Here is a 20,170-nt window from a genome sequence, read left to right on the forward strand (position 1 = left end):
TCCAGGGATTTTCTGTGGGTTCTGGGAAAGAGCAACCATTCGCACGGAATGGCGTCTCTGCCTGGGTGCTTGGAGCATTGGGAGAGATTCCGTAAAGGCTCCTAACCCAGCTGGGGGATCAGAGAAAACCGGGAGGTGGCAGTAGGCAAATGGGGGCGGGAAGGGCCTTCTAGGCAGAAGTTGCACGAGGAAAGATCCTGAGGTAGAGAAAAATGAGGTCAGATTTGTGGGCAGAGGCAGATTTATACTGAAGGTAACCAAGCTTGAAATTTCAGAACTTGCCGTTTGCAGTGCCCCTTGCAAGACCCTGTACCTAATTTTGTAGTTTTTCTTGAAGAGGACCTCTCGGATTCTGTAAGCTGTAGGTCCCACAAAACTTGACCCCCTCATAGGGAGACGGTAGAAGGGAAGGACGTGATCAGATAGGTGGGTTTTGTTTTGTTTTGTTTTTTAAAGTTTATTTATTTTGAAAGAGATCATGAGGGAGGGGCAGAGAGAGGGACAAAAAGAGAATCCCAAGTAGGCTCTGGCGCTGACAGCGTGAAGCCCCACACGGGGCTTGAGATCTCACCAACCGTGAGCCGTGAGCCGAAATCAAGAGACCAAGAGACAGTCGCTTAACCGACTGAGCCACCCAGGTGTCCCCTCAGATAAGTGTTTTTAAAATGATCATCTGGGAGCTTACTGGTTGGTGAATACACGGAGGTGCTGGGAGAGAGCACGGAAGCGCCCTGTCTTTCCCTATGTGCATCTCCATCTGACCGTACCTGAGTTACATACTTTTATAATAGGCCAGTGATCTAGTGAGTAATGGGTTTCCCGAAATATGTGAGCTGCTCCAGCAAGTTAACAGAGCCAAGGAGGGGCTGGTGGGGACCTCTGATCTCTAGGCAGTGGATCAGAAGTACAGATGTGAGCTGTCAGCCAGTGGAGCTTAAGTATTCAAAAGTAATCAGCCACCATTTCAAACTCCCATCAAAAAGTCCTATCACTTTCAGAAGGCAGGAAGTTTGGGTACATTTTTACTGAAGTTACAGGAATGATGAAGCAAGTGTGAATTTTAAGACAACAAACTATCTCTTCACTACCATAGAAAATTAGAAGTAGTGAAGAACCTTGTAGCACTTTGAGCTTTTCCAGTATTTTATGGATTGTGAACTGCCAAGGCTACGTATGAATGAGGGAATTTTTGACCTTTGCTCAAACTATATTCTTCTTGATGTGGGTTGTAAAATTCCACTGAGAAACATACACCTTTATTTCCACATTTACAGGGCAGGAGGAGTTACCAAAACTTTAAATATCACAAATAGAATCTTGTGTTTATCACCAAAAAAAGAAAAATCATCTGACAGTTGATGACCGGAGTAGGTAGGATTATGAGAGGTAGATCAGATGAGAGAAGACAGTTCTGGGTTAGTGTGGTGCCAAGGAAGATAGAAAAGGATTCCCGGATCTCACGGTTTGTGCGTTCGAGCCCCACATCTGGCTCTGCGCTGGCAGTGTGGAGCCCCCTTGGGATTCTCTGTCTTCCTCTCTCTTCTCCTCCCCCGCTGGTGATCTCTCTCTCTCTCTCTCTCTCTCTCTCACACACACACACACACACACACACACACACACACACACACAAGTAAAATAAATAAACATTTTTTTAAAAAGGAAAAGGATTGATTCCACTTGCAATTAAGAGAGAATTGATTGATTGGCCCTATCTATCTAAACTAGTACATGCTACACCACCAGTTAATAACTGTCCTCTTAACCTGCCTTTATTCTTATAACTTATGTATTTTTTCATATAGTCTGCTAAATTACAATTTGCAAAAGGTGGGAAACATAATTCTTACACAAAGATAAAGTGAGCGCAGGCCAAAGATTTTATTCATCATAATAAACTACTCCTCCATTATTATCCTAAATAATGAGGGAACCAGTTAGATGGTAAGACTTGTGCAAATGAGAATTTGAGTTTCAGATATTTAGATTATCAGTCAAAGGAATGCTGAAATGAATTTGCTGATAGTTGCAAAAACATTAAAATCTTCAGTAATAAACTATAATGTTTGGGATTATCACTTATACCAGATGGAAATCAATTCCATCTCTACTGATCAAAATCCATTTGCATTACTATGGATAGGAGTAATTTGCATTTGCCATTGGTTTTTTACAAGCTAACCTTTACCCCTACAAAGTTATGCAATAGCCTAGTCAATATAAAGTCAATCAAAGGTATACTCTAGCACTACAATGAAAGAGCACCCAGTAATTCTCTTCTGCCCATTTACAAGTTCTGGACCAATTTTCTGACCCTTCACCAGAATGTAAGATTTTAAAAATCAAATCAAGGATTTTGTTTAATTCATTGTTAGATTATCAGCACCTAGAGCTGTATATGGTACATAGTTGGCGCTCAGTAAATAGTCATTGAATGAGTGAGTGAAAGATGAGAAAGAAGTTTGTAACAGGGACCTAGCAGTTGTAAGATGGAGGGAGATGTGTGCATAGAGAAAAGCCTTTTTTGTTTTATTAAAAAAATTTTTTTTTAATGTTTATTTATTCTTGAGAGAGAGTGGTGGAGGGGCAGAGAGAGAGGGAGACACAAAATCCAAAGTAGGCTCCAGGCTCTGGTCTATCAGCACAGAACCCAATGCAGGGCTCGAACTCATGAACCGCGAGATGACCTGAGCCGAAGTTGGATGCTTAACTGACTTAGCCACCCAGGTGCCCAGAGAAAAGTCTTAAAAAAAAAAAAATCTCATGACATTTAAATCCAGATAAGGATCCAGTGAAGAGAGATTGAATACACTAAATAGGAGTTATCCCAGCACACCTCTTCTCACAGATTTAAACCGAATGTGGAGTGTCAGGACCACAACCACATCACAGACCTGTGATGGGTCCTTTCCAACTCCAAGCCTCAGTTTACCCATCTATAAAATAGGGAATCAAGAGAGAGAGGGTTGGAGTAGATCAATTATTCTCAAACCTTTGGGTCTTGAGACACTTTACACTCTTAAAACTTAAGAATTATTAAGCTTTTTATTTGCTATCAATATTTGCTGGATTAGAAATTAAAACAAAATATTTTAAATATTTACTCATTAAAAATAACAATAAACCCATTGCATGATAATATAGGTATCTTTATGAAAAAATAGTTATATGTTGTTTAAGTATATATAGAAAATCCAGTCTCACACAGATAGGTGGTTAGAAAAGAGGAGTATTTTAATATTTACATATATATATGTATATATATATAGGACATATATACTGGATGTTCTTTGGTACTATCTCAAAATTGGACAAGTGGTAGTTTTCTTTTTTTCAACGTTTTTTATTTATTTATTTATTTATTTTTGGGACAGAGAGAGACAGAGCATGAACGGGGGAGGGGCAGAGAGAGAGGGAGACACAGAATCGGAAACAGGCTTCAGGCTCCGAGCCATCAGCCCAGAGCCTGACGCGGGGCTCAAACTCACGGACCGCGAGATCGTGACCTGGCTGAAGTCGGACGCTTAACCGACTGCGCCACCCAGGCGCCCCAAGTGGTAGTTTTCTTAAAAGTTAGTAGCAGGGGAAAAAAAGTCAGTAGCAGGGGCACCTGGGTGGCTCAGTTGGTTGGTTGAACATCCGACTTCCACTCAGGTGGTGATCTCAGGGTTGGTGAGTTCAAGCCCCACACTGGGCTGGCTGCTCTCAGCCTGTCAGTGCAGATCCTGCTTTGGATCCTCTGTCCCCCTCTCTCTGCCCCTCCACAGCTTACACTCTCCCAAAACTAAATGAATATTAAAAAAAAAAAAAAGTTGATAGCAGTGTGGAATCTGAAACCATATCTAGAACTTCTCATACTCTGTTACATTGAGATCCATTGATCTATCTTGTAGTTAAAATGACTCTTTTGCCTAAGCGTGATTTGTCACATCATACAGTGGTTATTTGGAAATTATCAGGGTCACTGAGTTATGCAGATCTTACAAATGCTTTCACATTCATTATACAACATCAAAAATCGTATTTGTTAATATCACTACTGATCTCATCGAAAACTTTAAATGTTAGGAAAACTTTTAAGCTCACAATAATGGGTACCAGTTTTTTTCAAAATCCTAATTTTATTTATTTAGTTATTTAGTTAATTAGTTAGTTATAAATGTTTATTTATTTTTGAGATAGAGTGAGGAAGGGGCAGAGAGAGGGATGGAGAGGATCCAAAGCAGGCTGTGCACTATCAGCTGTCAGCAGAGCCTGATGCAGGGCTTGAATTCACAAACCACGAGATCATGACCTGGGCCGAAGTCCGATGCTTAACCAACTGAGCCACCCAGACACCTCTTTCTTTCTTTCTTTCTTTTTTTTCTTTTCTTTTTTTTTTCTTTTTCTTTTCCTTTTCCTTTTTCTTTTTCTTTTCTTTTTTCTTTCTTTCATCTCTACACCCGGCATGGTTTGCAAACCCACAACCCTGAGATCAAGAGTCACACTCCACCGACTGAGCCAGCCAGGTGCCTCTCAAAATGCTAATTTTGCTTGAAGGCAAAAATTTTTTTTAAATGTTTTTTGGGGTCACCTGGGTGGCTCAGTCGGTTAGGATTCCAACTTCAGCTCAGGTCCTGATCTCGCAGTTTGTGAGTTCAAGCCCCGCATCAGGCTCTGTGCTGTCAGCTTGGAGCCTGGAGCCCACTTCAGATTCTGTGTCTATCTCTCTGCCCCTTCCCTGCTCGTTTTCTGTCTCTCTCTTTTTTCTTTTTAATGTTTTGTTTTTGTTTTTGTTTTTGTTTTTTTTTTGAGAGAGAGAGAGAGAGTGTGAGGGGGGAGTGGCAGAGAGAGAGAGGGACAGAGGATCTGAAGCAGGTTCCCTGCTGACATCAGATCCCGATGCAGGGCCCGAACTCATGAAGCACAAGATCATAACCTGAGCTGAGTCAGATACTTAACTGACTGAGCCACCCCGGGTGTCCCTAAAGTTAGCTCAATTTTTATCTTTGGCGACTGGTACTATCAATTGTTTGAATTGACAGTGACAGGTTTACTTTGTTCATTTTTCAAGAGAATGCTAGTTATTAAAATACAATTGATTTTTGTCTGTTGATCTTACATCCTGAGACCTTGCTAAATTAAATTATGTTTCGGTAACTTTTTGGAACTATTTTCACTTTTTCTGTGCACGAGGTCATGTTTTTTATAAAGACATTTTTACTTCTTTCCAATCTGTATGCCTTTTGTTTTCCTTTGCCTTATTTTACTGTTTATGACTTACAGCACACCATTGAATACAGGTGGTAGTAGTAGATTGCCTTGTTCCCATTCTTGGGGGAAATCACTCAGTATTTCATCATTATATATGATGTTATATAGGTTTTTTTTTTAAAAAAACAGATGTCGTTTACTAGATTGAGAAATTTCTCTTTCTTAGTTTGCTGAGATTTTTTTTTTTTTAAATTATGAATGGTTGTTGATTTTCTTCAAATGCTTTTCCTGTATCTATTGAGATGATCATATGATTTTTCTGCTGTATTGTTAATATGATGAGTTATATTGCCTGATTATCAAATGATGAACCAACTTTGCATTCCTATAAAAAGACATACTAGTTCATGATGTATCATTATTCTTTTTATATATTGTTATATTTTTACATCTGTGTTCACAGAGAATATTGGCCTGAAATTTTCTCTTTCTGTAATATCTTTGCTTGATTTTGATATCCAGGTAATGCTGGATTCATAAAATGAATTTGGAAAGCATCCTTTACTCCTATTTTTTTTCCCTTCACTCCTATTTTCTGAAAGAATTTTTATAGGACTGGTATTATTTCTTCCTTAAATTATGGATAGAATTCACCAGTGAAGCCACGTAGAGTTGGGTGTTTGGGTGGCTTTGTTTTTGTTTTTGTTGTTGTTGTTGTTTGTTTGTTTTTGGGGGGGAGGGTGTACAGGGTAAGGTGGAAAGGAAGGTTTTTAATTGTGAATTCAGTTTCTTTCATTGACATAGGGCAGTTATATTCAACCAGAGATGATATCCCTTCCCCAGGGAACATTTGGTAACATCTGGAGATATTCGGGGTTATTATAACTATATGGTGTTTCTGGCATCTAGTGGGCAGAAGCCAGGGATACTGCTGAAAACCTTATCCCCCACACAAAAAATTATCTAGTCCAAAATGTAAGTACTACTAAAATTTGAGAAACCCTGATATAGGGCTATTTGAATTTTCCAATAGCAGTTTTAACAATTTGAGTTTTTTAAAGAATTTGTTTCACATAGGTTGCCAGTTTTCTTCACATAAAGTTGTTCAGAATATCCGCTTATTACCCTTTTAGTGTTTGTAGCAAGGGGCATCAACTATAGCCACAAACCAAACTCAGCCTCAGCCAATTTTTCAAATACTGTTTTATTTTTACACAGCCACCTTTCATTTACTGTGGCTCTAATAGAGATGAATCGTTGCTCAAGAGATCATATGTCCCACAAATCCAAAAATATTTACTGTCTGAATGTTTACAGAAAAAGGCTGCTGACCCGGTTTGTAGGATCTATAATAATGTCCCCTCTCTCATCACTGATACTGGTAATTTGTGTCTTCTCTCTTGGGTACTTTTGTCAGCCTAACTACAGGTTTATTTTGTTGAATTTTACAAAGAACCAGGTTTTGGTTTTATGGGTTTTCTACTTTCTTTTCTCTCTTTTTTTTTTAAAGTTTATTTCTTTATTTTTGAGAGAGAGAGAGAGAGAGAGAGAGAGAGAGAGAGAGCAGGGGAGGGGCAGAGAGAAAGGGAGACAGAATCCCAGTAGGCTCTGTATTGTCAGTGCAGAGCCTGTTTCAGGCTTTGAACTCACAAATGTGAGATCATGACCTGAGCCATAATCAAGAGTTGGATGCTTAACTGACTGAGGCACCCAGGCACCCCTCCTTTCTTTTCTATTTCATAGATTTCTACTCTTTATAATTTCTTTCTACTTAATGTGTTCTTTTCATTGTAAGCTATCTTTAAAAAAAAATTTTTTTTAATGTTTATTTTTGAGAAAGAGAAAGTGGGGTGGGGGTGGAGGGGAGCAGAGACAGAGGATCCAAAGCAGGTTCAGTGCTGACAGCAGGAAGCCCGATATGGGGCTTGAACTCACAAACTGTGAGATCATGACCTGAGCTAAGTTGGACACTTAATCGACTGAGCCACCCAGGCACCCCTGTAAGCTATCTTTTAAATAAATTTTTTAAATGAGATAGAATATCTATTCTATTTAATATTTATTTACCATTTCTGGGACTGTTTGTTTCTTTGTGTAGATCAAAGTTTCCATTTAGCATTTTATTTTTCCTGAACTATCTTTATTTTTATTTATTTATTTATTTATTTTATTTTATTTTATTTTATTTTTTATTTTATTTTTTCCTGAACTATCTTTAATATTTCTTGTAGAATCCAAGTCTGCTGACAATGAATTCTGTTTTGTTTGTTTAAAACATCCTTATTTTGTTTTCATTTAAGGGTATTTTCACTTGATACAGAATTTAAGGATAAACATCTCTTTCAACACTTTATTTTTTAGAGAGAGAGAACATGTGAGTGGGGGAGCAGGGAGAGGGGCAGAGGAAGAGAGAAAGAATATCAAGCAGGCTCCACAGTCAGTGCAAAGCCCGATGTGGGGCTCAATCCCACAACCCTGGGGTCATGACCTGAGCTGAAACCAACTGAGCCACCAGGCGCCCCTTTCAAAGCTTTAAAGATGATTTTTCTTAGGAGAAGTGGGTAGTAATTCTTACCATTGTGCCTCTGTATGTAATGCATGTTTTCTTTTTGAGATTTTCACTTTATCACTGGTTTTCAGCAATTTGAGAATAGGTGACTTGGTGTGATTTCCTTTCTGTTTATACTGATTAGAATCTGTTGAGCTTCTGGGAACTATGAATTTATAATTTTCATTAAATTTGTAAAATTTCAACCATTATTGTTTCCATTTTTTTTCTGTTCCAAAACATCTACTTAAGTTTTTTCATTTATAACATTCCTTCAAATAAAATAATATGGTATTCCCCACCACCCCCCAAAATTTGTTTTTCTCTCTTCCCATCTTTCACTTTCTCTCTCTTCTGACCATGTGATGTTGTCTCAGTTTACTTTTTCCTTGTTCATTTATTTTTAGTGTTTTTTTTTTCCTCTTGTGCTTCAGTTTTTATAGTTTCAGTTGCTGGGTCTTGAAGAGCATACCAGTACACATACACTTTTTTTTTTCCTTCACTGTATAATCTTGTGTCAGTCTTGTCCAGTGAAGTTTAAATTTCAGATATTACACTTATAAGCTCAAGAAATTCTATTTGATTTATTTTATATGTTGCACTTCTCTCATTATGTTCATTTCCCTTAAATTCTTGGGCATATTTGTAGCTCTTTCAAAGTCCTTGTCTACTATTTTCTCATCTTATCATCATGTGTCTGTTTTTATTGACTATCTTTCTCCTGGTCACATTTGCCTGTTTTTGTGCATGTCTAGCAATTTTTTATTGAATGCTTGGTATTGCAAAATTTACATTGTTGAAGCTAGATTTTGTTGTCTTCTTTTAAAATGTCTTGGACTTTGTTCCAGCAGGCAGTCAGGTTTTTTGTGAATCAGTCTAATCCTTTCAAGGCTCCTTTTTAAGATGTGGTATAGCCTATCTTCAGTATCCTCTTTCTAGGGCTAGCTTTAGCCCTACTGCTGAAGCGTCCACTTCCGGAGTCAATGCTCCAGGTGTTCAACAAGTTTAATAGGAATTCCCCACATTAGCTCGCCAAAACTCAAACAACTCCCAGCCCTCTGTTAACTTTGGGAATTAGTCAATTTATAGGTACCCAGTAGTTCTTTGCCTGGCTACACAGAGTGTTGCCCTATTCAATTGCAGCTTAATATTCAGCAACAGAGGGGCGCCTGGGTGGCTCAGTCGGTTAAGCGGCCGACTTCGGCTCAGGTCATGATCTCACGGTCCATGAGTTCGAGCCCCGCATCGGGCTCTGTGCTGACAGCTCAGAGCCTGGAGCCTGCTTCAGATTCTGTGTCTCCCTCTCTCTGACCCTTCCCCGTTCATGCTCTGTCTCTCTCTGTCTCAAAAATAAATAAACGTTAAAAAAAAAAAAATTTTTTTTTTAAATATTCAGCAACAGACTCAAGAATCCTCTAGGCAGAATTCTGGAGCTTTTTCTCTGGGTAATTCCTCCTCTCTATGATAAAACTAATAACACATTACTAACCATTCACTGAAATCTGAGTGATGAGTTTGGAAATGTTCCCTGTAAAACTTCAGCTTTCCTATATGTTTGAATTTTTTTTTTAATTTCTTTTTTCAACGTTTTTTATTTATTTTTGGGACAGAGAGAGACAGAGCATGAACGGGGGAGGGGCAGAGAGAGAGGGAGACACAGAATCGGAAACAGGCTCCAGGCTCGGAGCCATCAGCCCAGAGCCTGACGCGGGGCTCGAACTCACGGACCGCGAGATCGTGACCTGGCTGAAGTCGGACGCTTAACCGACTGCGCCACCCAGGCGCCCCCCTATATGTTTGAATTTTAATGAGCTGTTTGAAAATAATCAGATTACGTACAACAAATACAATCCCACTATTTTTAAAGGTATTTTGTGAGATTATACATCACCATGAAATGGGTTCTAAGTCAGAAATGGCTGGGAAATGCTGGCCGTCCCTGTAGCTAGGACAACAGGTTGAAAGAGCTTCTAGGTTCAAGTGGCCCTTTGCCCCATTTTTGCAAACATAATCCTTCAGATTCTCAGAAGCTCCACTGCCATATTTTCATCTATGAAGCTTTCTGTAGCCTTGCTGGCTATACTGAGTATCAATTACTTCTGAAGCACAAGGTACTCATTTTTGCCATGGTTCACTTTCTATCCATATATAACTATCTGCATATTGTCTTTTTCATTTGCAACCAGAGGTTGCAAACTAGTGAGCCAAAGCCAGCCCATAGATGTGTGTTATTTGGCCTAATGCTTTTAAGAAGTTAGTTGTCCACATTTAAAAATTGGGAGATGGGGACAGGAAAAAATAAAAAATTGGGAGAGCTAACATAAAACTTGGATTTCTGGCTCCTTACCAAGTGGTCTGGCAACACTGGCTGTGTATTCCCACATAGCAACAGCTTATGCAGTTGGAGCAGTTTTCCAACATCTACAGCGCCAGCTTCCCTCAGCACTCAGGTGGTTCAATTTGCAATGCCTAGACCTCTGCTGTCTAATATGGTAACCACTAGACACACGTGGCAATTTGAACATAAATTAATTCAAATTTAATTGCAATTAAATAAATTTAGAGGCACCTGGGTGGCTCAGTTGGTTGGGCATCCGACTTTGGTTCAGGTCTGATTTCACCGTTCGGGGGTCCGAGCCCCATGTTGGGCTCTGTGCTGACAGCTCAGAGCCTGGAGCCTGCTTCGGATTCTGTGTCTCCCTCTCTCTCTGTTCCTCCCCTGCTCATGCTCTCTCTCTCTCAAAAATATTAAAAAGAAATTAAAAAATAATAATAAATTTAAAACCTCAATACCTCAACCACATTTCAAGTGTTCAGTAGCCATCTATGGCTAGTGGCTACCATATTGGACAATACAGAATAGATACCAGTTGCCCCAATAATGTCCTTAATAACAAAAGGATCCAGTTTGAAATCACATGTTGCACTCAATTGTCTTGTCTCTTTAGTTTCCTTTTATCTGGAGCAGTTCTTCAGTTTTTCCTTGACTTTTACCATCTTGATACAAATGAGGATTACTTTGTACGATGTCTAGTTTTATAGAATGTCCCTCCGTTTTATTTATCTGGTTAGATTCAGCTTATCTATTTTTTGCAGGAATCAGTGATGCTGTGTTCTTCTCATTGCTGCCTACAGTCATGTGTCTCCTTAGTGGGGATACCAGCTTTCATTTAAGCTACAGTTTGTACATTCTCCTTTTGTAATATGTATCACCTTCCTTACTTTTTTTTTTTTTTTTAGGTTTATTTATTCATTTTGAAAGGGAGAGAGCACACATGCAGGTGGGGGAAGAGCAGAAAGAGAGGAGAGAGAATCCCAGGCAGGCTGTTTGGCTCATGACCTAAGCCAAAGTCAGACACTTAACTATCTGAGCCACCCAGGTGCCCCCCTCACCTAACCTTTAATTGATTCACTTATTTTTATTAGCTTGGATTCCTGTATTATTTTATTCAATTGAGTTACAACCCAGTACTATCATTATATATTTTGATGCTCAAATTGTTCTGGATTTGGCTAGTTGCTTTTGTGTACTTGACATGTCCCTATTGTTCTTTGAGCATTTCCTTCTTTCTGGAACAAACAAATGTCTTGTACTTTCCCAGCTCTGGAATCACCCATTCCTCCAAGGAACCCTGGTTCCTTTTATTGGGGAATAAAGCCCTCTTTGTGGGCTGAGCTAAAGAAATATGTATCCCCTACATGTTTATACACTGGCATCTGTATTTACTTACATTGAAATCTGTATTTATTTAGATCATAAATACCTCAACACTGTTCAATTCCTTCTGGTTTCTTCCTATTTGCAACTCATTCTCTGCTAGCACTTATTACCTTCAATATACTAACTTACTAGATGTCTTCTACTCATATGTATGTAACCAATTTCCCATTGCCAGCACTGCCTACCCAGGTGCCCTTTTTTCATCCTTCTTGGAATCCACTACCTTTCCCCTCACAAACTTATTATCTCCTCACTCCTTTTTAAAATATGTGTGTATGTTATGTATATTATTTCTTAAGTAGGCTCCATGCTCAGCGTGGAGCCCAATGCAGGGCTTGAACTCATGACCCTGAAATCAAGACCCAAGCTGAGATCAAGAGTCAGATGCTTAACTGATTAGGCCACCCAGGGGCCCCATAATTTGTGTATTTTAAAAAAGCAACCTTGTTGAATACTGAGACCAAAAACTGTCAAAAGACGCTTGTAAGAGAGAATTTCACATGGACTCAGCATTCGATGAAATTGAGCCATCCCTGTTCATGTTAACTGTGATAATGGCATCAAGGTAAATTTTGTATCATTAAGAGATGCATACTTGCTAGGCGATGGGTACACGGGAGTTGATTATTGTTCTACCTAGTCTTATGTTTGAAATTTTCAAATTAAATTTAAAAAAAGGACAAGAGGCAGCAGGTCTGCAGATCACTGGCCTTTATTAAGAGGAATCACTGCTAATTACATAGAAGCTACCTGCCTAGCTAAAATCCATGAGGTTCACATGAACTTACAGTTACACAAATAAACAAATGGCATGGTCAAAACCATAAGAAAGTATCCTGATGACCAGGTCATGAAGGCTGGGGTGAAGTCTGCACATTTATTTCAAGCTGTTAAAGAGTTTGTGGGCCACCTACATGGGGGAAAGAAAAGGATGTCATCAAACGGCGGCTTTAATATCCTGGCTTACAAGGTCCTTCATGACCTGGAACAATACTGCTTCTTGTCTCTCCACAGCGTTCCATACACCCACACCCCTCTTGAGCCCTAGTGAACTCCCTAGTTACTTGAATACTATCTCCCTTCTACCTGGAACTCTTTCCCACTTTTTTCATCCTTTATTTTTCCTTTAGAACTTAAGTTTACATGTAATTTCTTGTAAGCCTTCTCTAAACAAACTCCTATCCCCACACAAATGTGTCTCTCCTCTGTCTTCCCCACAGAAACTTATACGTCCCATATCACAGTGTTTATTAACTCAACAAATGTTTATATATAATATCTACTATATGCCAGGTACTGTTCTAGATGCTGAGTAAGCTACAATGGTAAACCAGGTAATACCTCTGTCTCTTAAGGAACTTACACAATGACAGAATTATAAAATACATATAAGATTAACTTCTGATAGGAATGCTCTGAGGAAAATAAAAAGGCAGGGAGGGCTAGCAGCTTTAAACAGGAGGATCAGTGAAGGCCATCCTGAAAAGGCTACACCCAAGAGAGTTTACTACTCTACTTGTCTTCTATGCTGGCTCAATTTGGTGAAGGAAAGGACCATGCCTATCTCATCCCCAGATCTCAGCCCAGTGCTTGGCTCATAAAAGTATTTAAATAATATACAATTTACCATTTTAACTATTTTTTTTTAAAGTCATGGAGCTTGAAATCACAACCCCCGAGACCAAGAGTTGCACACTCCACTGAATGAGCCAGCCAAGCACCCCCATTTTAATGATTTTTAACTCTACATTTCTGTGGCCTTAAGTAATTTACTGTCTAGCAATTATCAATCTCCAATTTTTTTTTCAATTTCCCAAACTAAAACTATGTACCTATTAAGGAATTCCCCATTTCCCCCGACAACCACCATTCTACTTTCTGTCTATGAATTTGACTACTCTAGGTACCTAGTAAGTGGAATGACCTATTTGTCTTTTTGTGATAGGTTTATTTTACTTAGCATGTCTTCAAGGTTCATATATGTTGTAGCATGTCAGAGTTTCTTTCCTTTTTAGGACTGAACAATTTCATTGTATGCATATACCACAATGGACATTTGGGCTGCATCCACCTTTTAGTTACTATGAGTGCTGTGACCATTCATGTACTAATCTGTTTGAGTCCTTGAACAGTCTCAATTCTTTAGGGTATACAACCAGAAGTGGAACTGCTAGATCATATGGTAGAATTTACATTTTTGAGTAAAGTATGTGATTTCTTTTTACTGTCAAATAATATCCCATTATACAGATATATTACATTTTATTTATGTATCAGTTGATATATATCGTTTCTACTTTCTGCCTATTATGAATAACGCTTCTGTGAGTATTTGCGTACAACCTTTTATATAGACATGTTTTCATTTCTCTTGAGTATATAGGTAGGAGTGGAATTACTGGATCATATTAACTCTAACTTTTTGAAGAACTGCCAGACCATTTATCTATAGGGCTATACCAATCTATATCCCCATTACTAGTGTATGAGGTTTCCAATTTCTCCACATTTCACCAACACCAATCTATTTCTTTCATGATACGGAGAATTACAGACACATATTTTATATATAAATTTTGCTTCTTTCCACTAAAATTATGTTGAAAAAGAAATGCCTCTATTCATATTTTATATGTAAATGTATCTACGATGCCATTTTTATTTAAAAATCTGATAGTATATACAAGAAAACATGGTTATCTCTAGCCAGTATGATTTCAGTTAGATTTTTATGTATTCATAAAATACTTTCCTTGATTATCACAATGTGTTTAATGGGGGTACATGTGTACATTTGTGTATTTCCAGTGTATATTACAGAATTAAAACACAAATATTGGATTGTTGAAGCATAAAATTGGTTGAATGGAGATCATTAACTTTTTCATGGGGGCAAATATCATTTATTTTCTCCTTTTTACTTTTTGACCCCCTTCACCCATTTCTCCCTATCTTTTTGATTATAGCCATCCTAGTAGGTATGAACTGGTATCTCATGGTTTTGATCTGTATTTCTCTGAGGGGTAAAAGTATTAAGCACCTTTTCATATGCTTATTAACCAATCAGTTTTAATGTAACCAATCATATCCAACTTTTGCCTCCTCTGTAATTTATTTAAAATACCTTACTCTTACATGTAAAAGAGTCAAATACAAATTTTAAAAATTTTTAAAAAAAGTAAGGGGCACCTGGATGGCTCAGTCTGTTGAGTGCCTGACTCTTGATTTTGGCTCATGATCTCCTGCCTGGGATTCTGTCTCTCTCTGCCCCCTCCCCCCACCCTTCTCTCTCTCAGAATAAATAAACTTAAAAATAAACAAATAAATAAAAAGAAAGAAAACTTTTTGGACCAACTGCTATGTATAAGACACACTGAAGGATATAAATTATTATTTAAAAAAAATTTTTTTAATGTTTATTTTTGAGAGAGACTGCGCGCATGCACGCACATACACCCATGCATGCACCCATGCACTGAGTGGAAGAGGGGCAGAGAGAGAAGGGGACAGAGGATCTGAAGTGGGCTCTGTGCCAACAGCAGAGAGCCCGATACAGGGCTCAAACTCACGAACCATGAGATCATGACATGAGCCAAAGCTGACGCTTAAGTGATCGAGCTACCCAGGCGCCCCAAGGATATCAATTATTTTAAAATAGCCTGTTACTTAAAGATACAAAATCCAGCTTTCTTACTGGATTCCCAATCCAAGTTGGGACATCATTTCTCTTCTTTAAGCCTCAGTTTCTTATCTGCAAAATGGGGATAACGACCCCATATCTCCAGTGAAAACAGAATTAGATAAAGACTATTTATGTAAAGTGCTCAGAACTGGACCTGACATATATTGGGCCAATAAGTAAATGCTTATTGACGGAACTGTCCTAGGATGGAAAGGCTGTCAGCACCAAGTCTGCCTGGCCACTATAAGTTTCCCCCTTCCTGACTTTAGGATGACTTACACAATGGTCCCTTGCATGCAGGAAGTCAAAGAGCTCCTCTGTGCAATCCTCCTCTGTCTTTGACCTGGAGGATACGCGCTCATCACAGAGCTCTAGCCGCTCCCGAGCCTTTACACATTTCTCCAGCTGCTCGCATTGCTCTCTCACCGTTGTTAGAGGATCCTGAAGGAGAAACACAGAGGGAACCAAAATGGGGTTATAGGAGGAGACCCACAACCATCCGCTTTGATTAATACAACCACCAAACCAAGGTGCTGCCTCTGAATTACCGTGCAGAAGGCCAGCTGGCAGAGCCACACTGCCTCCAGAAATGGCAGAATGGGGTCTCCCATTCAATTCTGATGCTAAGTAGTAGGGGAAAGTTTCACATTCCTGCCTTCCAAGGTTGCCAGTATGCACTGAAAGCCTCAGTCCTATCTGAAAAACAAGGTGGTAAAGGAAACCTAGCCAAACTTGAAGTAGATCTATAGGAGGCCTTGTTAACATAGCATTTTGGGATATGTAATGTCTGTGAATTTGAATTCTCCTCATCTGACAGCCAGGCCTATGCAACCCCAGCTGTCCAGCTAAATAGGCAATGTTAACATGGAGAAGGACTATATAAGAAGAGTTCCTTCCAGAATTCTTTATTAAACCACAAATAGCAGGTAATTGAGTACTAGGTCCTCAACATGCTGCTCTGCTCCCTGACGCCATGACTAAAGCCCCAAACCCAGAAAAGACTGTTTCCCAGGCCCACACCACCCCCCAAACACTCCACAGCACAGGAAGGATTAAAGGCCTTTTCCACTTCCATCTTTTCCAAGGTGTCAAGTAAAGACGCCTTAAAATGCCCTTAAGAGTTTCACAAAGCTCAAATTTTCTTTTACTGAGGTAGTTCCAAACCTGAGACGGCTCTTACCACTAATTCCTCCTCCTCCTCTTCCTCCTAAAAAAGGAAAACAAAATTAATGTCAGCAGCAATTTAGGAAATACATATTCCCAATCATACCGATTGTTGTAATTACTGAGGATAAGCATTGTATTAATTGTGTTTTTTAAAATTTTCTGTATTTTATGATGCTTTGACATTGTAGGGCATTGCTACGTTACTAATCCAGGAGAGAAAGCCCCTCCCAGGGCTGGCTAATTTCTATGCAGCAACTTGCTTTATGGACACATCTTTCATATGTAAACCAACCAATCCAAAACCCTTATTACCAACTACCTCCTTTATCTAACTCTCCTACACTAAACCTGTTATTGTCCCTGCCCTAATCACCTTAGAGTCAAGTACCAAACAACTGGAGACCACCTCTATAGCCCAGAACCCAAGGAAATTATTCAAACTATCTAATCCTAACCTTGCCAGAGCTTGACTATCTTGCCTCACCCATTCTTTCCCTCAGAAACCAAAAGTCTGGTTTCCCTTGCTCTCTCCGCTGGTCCAGGCACTTTCCCATATGGCCCTGGGTGGTGTGGCCTTCCCCCCTTCTCTTGGAACCCATACAAACTCTTCTTTCAAAAACAGTTGTCTCCATGCCTGTAACCTTACCATACCTAATTAAAACAAACCCTGAGTACACTGCAACAAGGACACACTATCTCACTTTAATTAGCAACAACCTAAAGTGTGCAGGACACTCTAAAGCCTCTAAAGTACTTATCTGTAATCTGATTAATCACAACAGCCCCTTAAAGGGCTCCCAGTTTAGAAATAACAAACACTAATTAGACATTTTTTTAAGTGAGCTCTACACCCAGTGGGGCTTAAACTCACCACCCCAAGGTTTAAAAAAAAAGTCGCATGCTCTACAGCCTGAGCCAGGCAGACACCCCTAATTAGACATTTTCTGAAACAGATTCAAGCTGATGTTCACATGGAACCTATATAACTTAAAGTATTTTGTTTGGAATTCTGGTTTGTTTGGTCCTACTAGCACCAAAAATAGCTTAATTTCATCCTTACATCCCAAATGAAATTAGGAGGAAAACATTTTTTCTAGACACTGAACTTGAACTGGGAATATGAAAATGTCCAAACCTAAACTCTTCTATAGCCAATGCTTTCCAGTTACTGCATTTGGCTTGCTGAACCCTCAGGACTCTAAGTAAACTATCAGTGTTAAGTGCATCAAAAGTCTAGAGTAGTCCATTCACAAACTTGGAACCACGCCCTAACCTATTTACTTCTGATTCAGGGACACAACCTCAAATTTACAAATAATGTAAACTTTTACAAATAATGTAAAAGATTCCCTGTGGGAGCATCAGCATAGGCTTAAATCTCAGGCATAGCAGAGTCTGAACTACAGTATCTCAACCTGTCTAAATTAAGGTTTGCCTTCCTGTGAATGCACATGTCCACATTTGGGGAAGGGAAAGAAAAGGTATATACGAAGATTTAAAAAAAAACAAAAAACCCATAACAAATTAGCTTAGCAATCCTTCATTATGTTTTCAAAATTCCAACACAATTGGCTTCATTCTAATGAAAGCTGGGAAGGGTAAGGCAGGTTCAACCCAGGCTATTTATTCTCACAATTAGCAAAGATCTCTTCTAAACATGAAGATGATTTTTAGGATGTCAAATTCCAGTTTTTCATTAAGGTTTCTTAACCTTGCTCTTAAAAAAAATTCATACTGAAAAAGTTTTTCCAGGGGCACCTGGGTGACTCAGTCGGTTGAACATCCCAACTCTTGGTTTCAGCTCAGGTCATGATCTCACTGTTTTTGGGCTTGAGCCTCACGACAGGCTCTGTGCTGACAGTGCAGAGCCTGCTTGGGATTCTCTCTCTCCCTCTTTCTCTGCCCCTCCCCAGCTCACTCACTTATTCTCTCAAAAACAAAAACAAGGAGCGCCTGGGTGGCTCAGTCGGTTAAGCAGCCGACTTTGGCTCAGGTCATGATCTCGCAGTCCGTGAGTTCGAGCCCCGCGTCGGGCTCTGTGCTGACAGCTCAGAACCTGGAGCCTGTTTCAGATTCTGTGTCTCCCTCTCTCTCTGCCCCTCCCCCGTTCATGCTCTGTCTCTGTCTCAAAAATAAATAAACGTTAAAAAAAAATTAAAAACAAAAACAAAAACAAAAAAATCCTCCCACCCACTAAATTGAAATCCTAACCTGCCGGAGTTAGAAACCTGAAATTTGTATCCCAGAAGCAAGACCTTTGTATCGTTTCCCTATTAGCAATGCTACTACGTTGACCATTTTGATGATTTTGTAGCAGAAGTATCACAGCATGTTTTGGAAAAACAAATCCAAATACAAGTCTGAAAATGGGACTACTTCATATAAAATTTCCAGTCAATGACAAAAACCAAGGTCACACTAGATAAAAAGATTTATTGTCCAAAAGGTATAGATAGGTTCTTCATAAAAGACCTCAGTTTTCATAATTAAAACAAACAAACAAACAAACAAAAAAAAACTGACTACTTTCTCTCATCTGCTGCTGTGGTGAGCTCTACTGAACTTTCTGGTATACTTCCTGCTGAACTTCCTGAGGCAAGCTCCATTTCTTTCTGGTCCTCTTCCTGAAAATAAGACTAAGAAAAATCATGGGATCAACTAGTTTCCAACTACTCTGAATCCATAAACCCAGAACAGCTGCCCAGAAGTGACTAGAGAACAAAGCAAAGGATAGGAAATGTGACTGAAAACCAAAAGTTAGCTGGCTTCTCTAAAGCTGTACAGCACTGTGGCTAAGTCTTGGCTCTGGAACCATGTGGCTTGGGTTCAATTCCTCGCTCCATGATTTCTTAGGTGTGGTCCTTAGAAAAGATGTGTAACCTCTCTATGCTAGCTTCCTCACCTGTAAAATGACAACAGGAATAGTACCTAATACTTACCTCATAGGACTATGGGGTGGCTTAAAGGAATGAGTACATATAAAGAACTTGGAATGGAATAGTAAGCTGTCAATAAATTACTAGGTTGGAATTCTTCCTCTGGGAAAGAGCTCCCTCTTCCATCCTCACAGAATTATACTGCACACTCCTACACCGTCCCCAAATATACCTCCCACTCCCAACCCCACCAAAGAAAAAGAAACCCCTTCTTCACAGAAACTAGCATAAGGCCAGATCTCCGGAACCTCAACAGAAGATGTAGCAGGATTCCTGACCTGAGCGGAGGGAAGCGCTAGGGTTGGTCTGCTTGCTCCCTGACCTTGTCAAACCAGGATCTCAGAACACCTGATTGACTAAAAACACAGATACTATTTTTACAAAAGTTTAGGCGACACAGTATTTTCGCTCTCGTTAAACCGTCACCGCTTTCACAAGATGGGGAAACCAAGGTCCAGAGAAAAGCTAGTCATCTACTAGCCCAAGATGAATCGACGAATTCTGGGGGCTGGGTCGAGGGAACCAGTAAATCCCGACTGTGCAAACTCCAGGGGCGAATCCAAGGCCAACAGGGCCCCGCGTGTATTTTGGCGGGCTTGGTCTTGAGCCTCAGGGCAGTGAAGAAGCCCGAGTCGGTCGCCTTGCCTTACCTCTTTGGGATCTCCGGACCCAGTCAGCATCTTTCGCTCGTCCTCCAGCCCCATGTTCCGCTACGGTCCTGAATTCAACACCAGCAGCAACAGCGGCACCTATTCCACTTCAGGATCAAGAAGGACTTGTAAGGGTCACTCAGCGGATATCCGGCGATCTGGCCGGAAGTGCGGCAGACTCGTCGTAGTCGCGAACACACGCTCGGATTGGCATATACTACCGTCCACAGGCAGGGGATAGGGGGAGCTAGTATTCGTGCCTAAGGAGGATTTGCT

At 39.8% G+C, this 20,170-nt stretch overlaps 1 protein-coding gene across 2 annotated transcripts; it reads right to left on the reverse strand.

Annotated features, from left to right (window-relative positions):
- Nucleotides 1-12,153: 12,153 nt before the first annotated feature.
- LOC131504792 (cytochrome b-c1 complex subunit 6, mitochondrial) lies at nt 12,154-20,053 on the reverse strand. Of its 2 annotated transcripts, XM_058717549.1 has the most exons (5): nt 19,895-20,007; nt 16,322-16,348; nt 15,690-15,837; nt 15,421-15,582; nt 12,154-12,369 (listed from the first exon to the last, which is right to left on the reverse strand). In XM_058717549.1, exons 3-5 carry the CDS (start codon nt 15,750-15,752, stop codon nt 12,337-12,339), a joined length of 258 nt encoding a protein of 85 aa, XP_058573532.1. In that variant the 5' UTR covers nt 15,753-15,837; nt 16,322-16,348; nt 19,895-20,007; the 3' UTR covers nt 12,154-12,336. The 2 variants fall into 2 exon arrangements, with proteins under 2 accessions (XP_058573532.1, XP_058573531.1); XM_058717548.1 differs by lacking the exon at nt 15,690-15,837 and having other exon boundaries at nt 19,895-20,053.
- Nucleotides 20,054-20,170: the final 117 nt, after the last annotated feature.

Source organism: Neofelis nebulosa, chromosome 2 (genome assembly GCF_028018385.1).
Source record: "Neofelis nebulosa isolate mNeoNeb1 chromosome 2, mNeoNeb1.pri, whole genome shotgun sequence".
NCBI lineage: Eukaryota > Metazoa > Chordata > Mammalia > Carnivora > Felidae > Neofelis > Neofelis nebulosa.

Excerpts from the sequence above, each read along its gene's own strand:
- LOC131504792 (XM_058717548.1), bottom strand. The coding sequence starts at position 19,948 with ATGGGGCTGGAGGACGAGCGAAAGATGCTGACTGGGTCCGGAGATCCC. Across the intron at positions 15,583-16,321 it reads AGGAGGAGGAGGAATTAGTG|GATCCTCTAACAACGGTGAG; the intron begins GTAAGAGCCGTC and ends TTTCTCCTTCAG. Across the intron at positions 12,370-15,420 it reads TGCATGCAAGGGACCATTGT|GTGGCCCACAAACTCTTTAA; the intron begins GTAAGTCATCCT and ends TCCCCCATGTAG.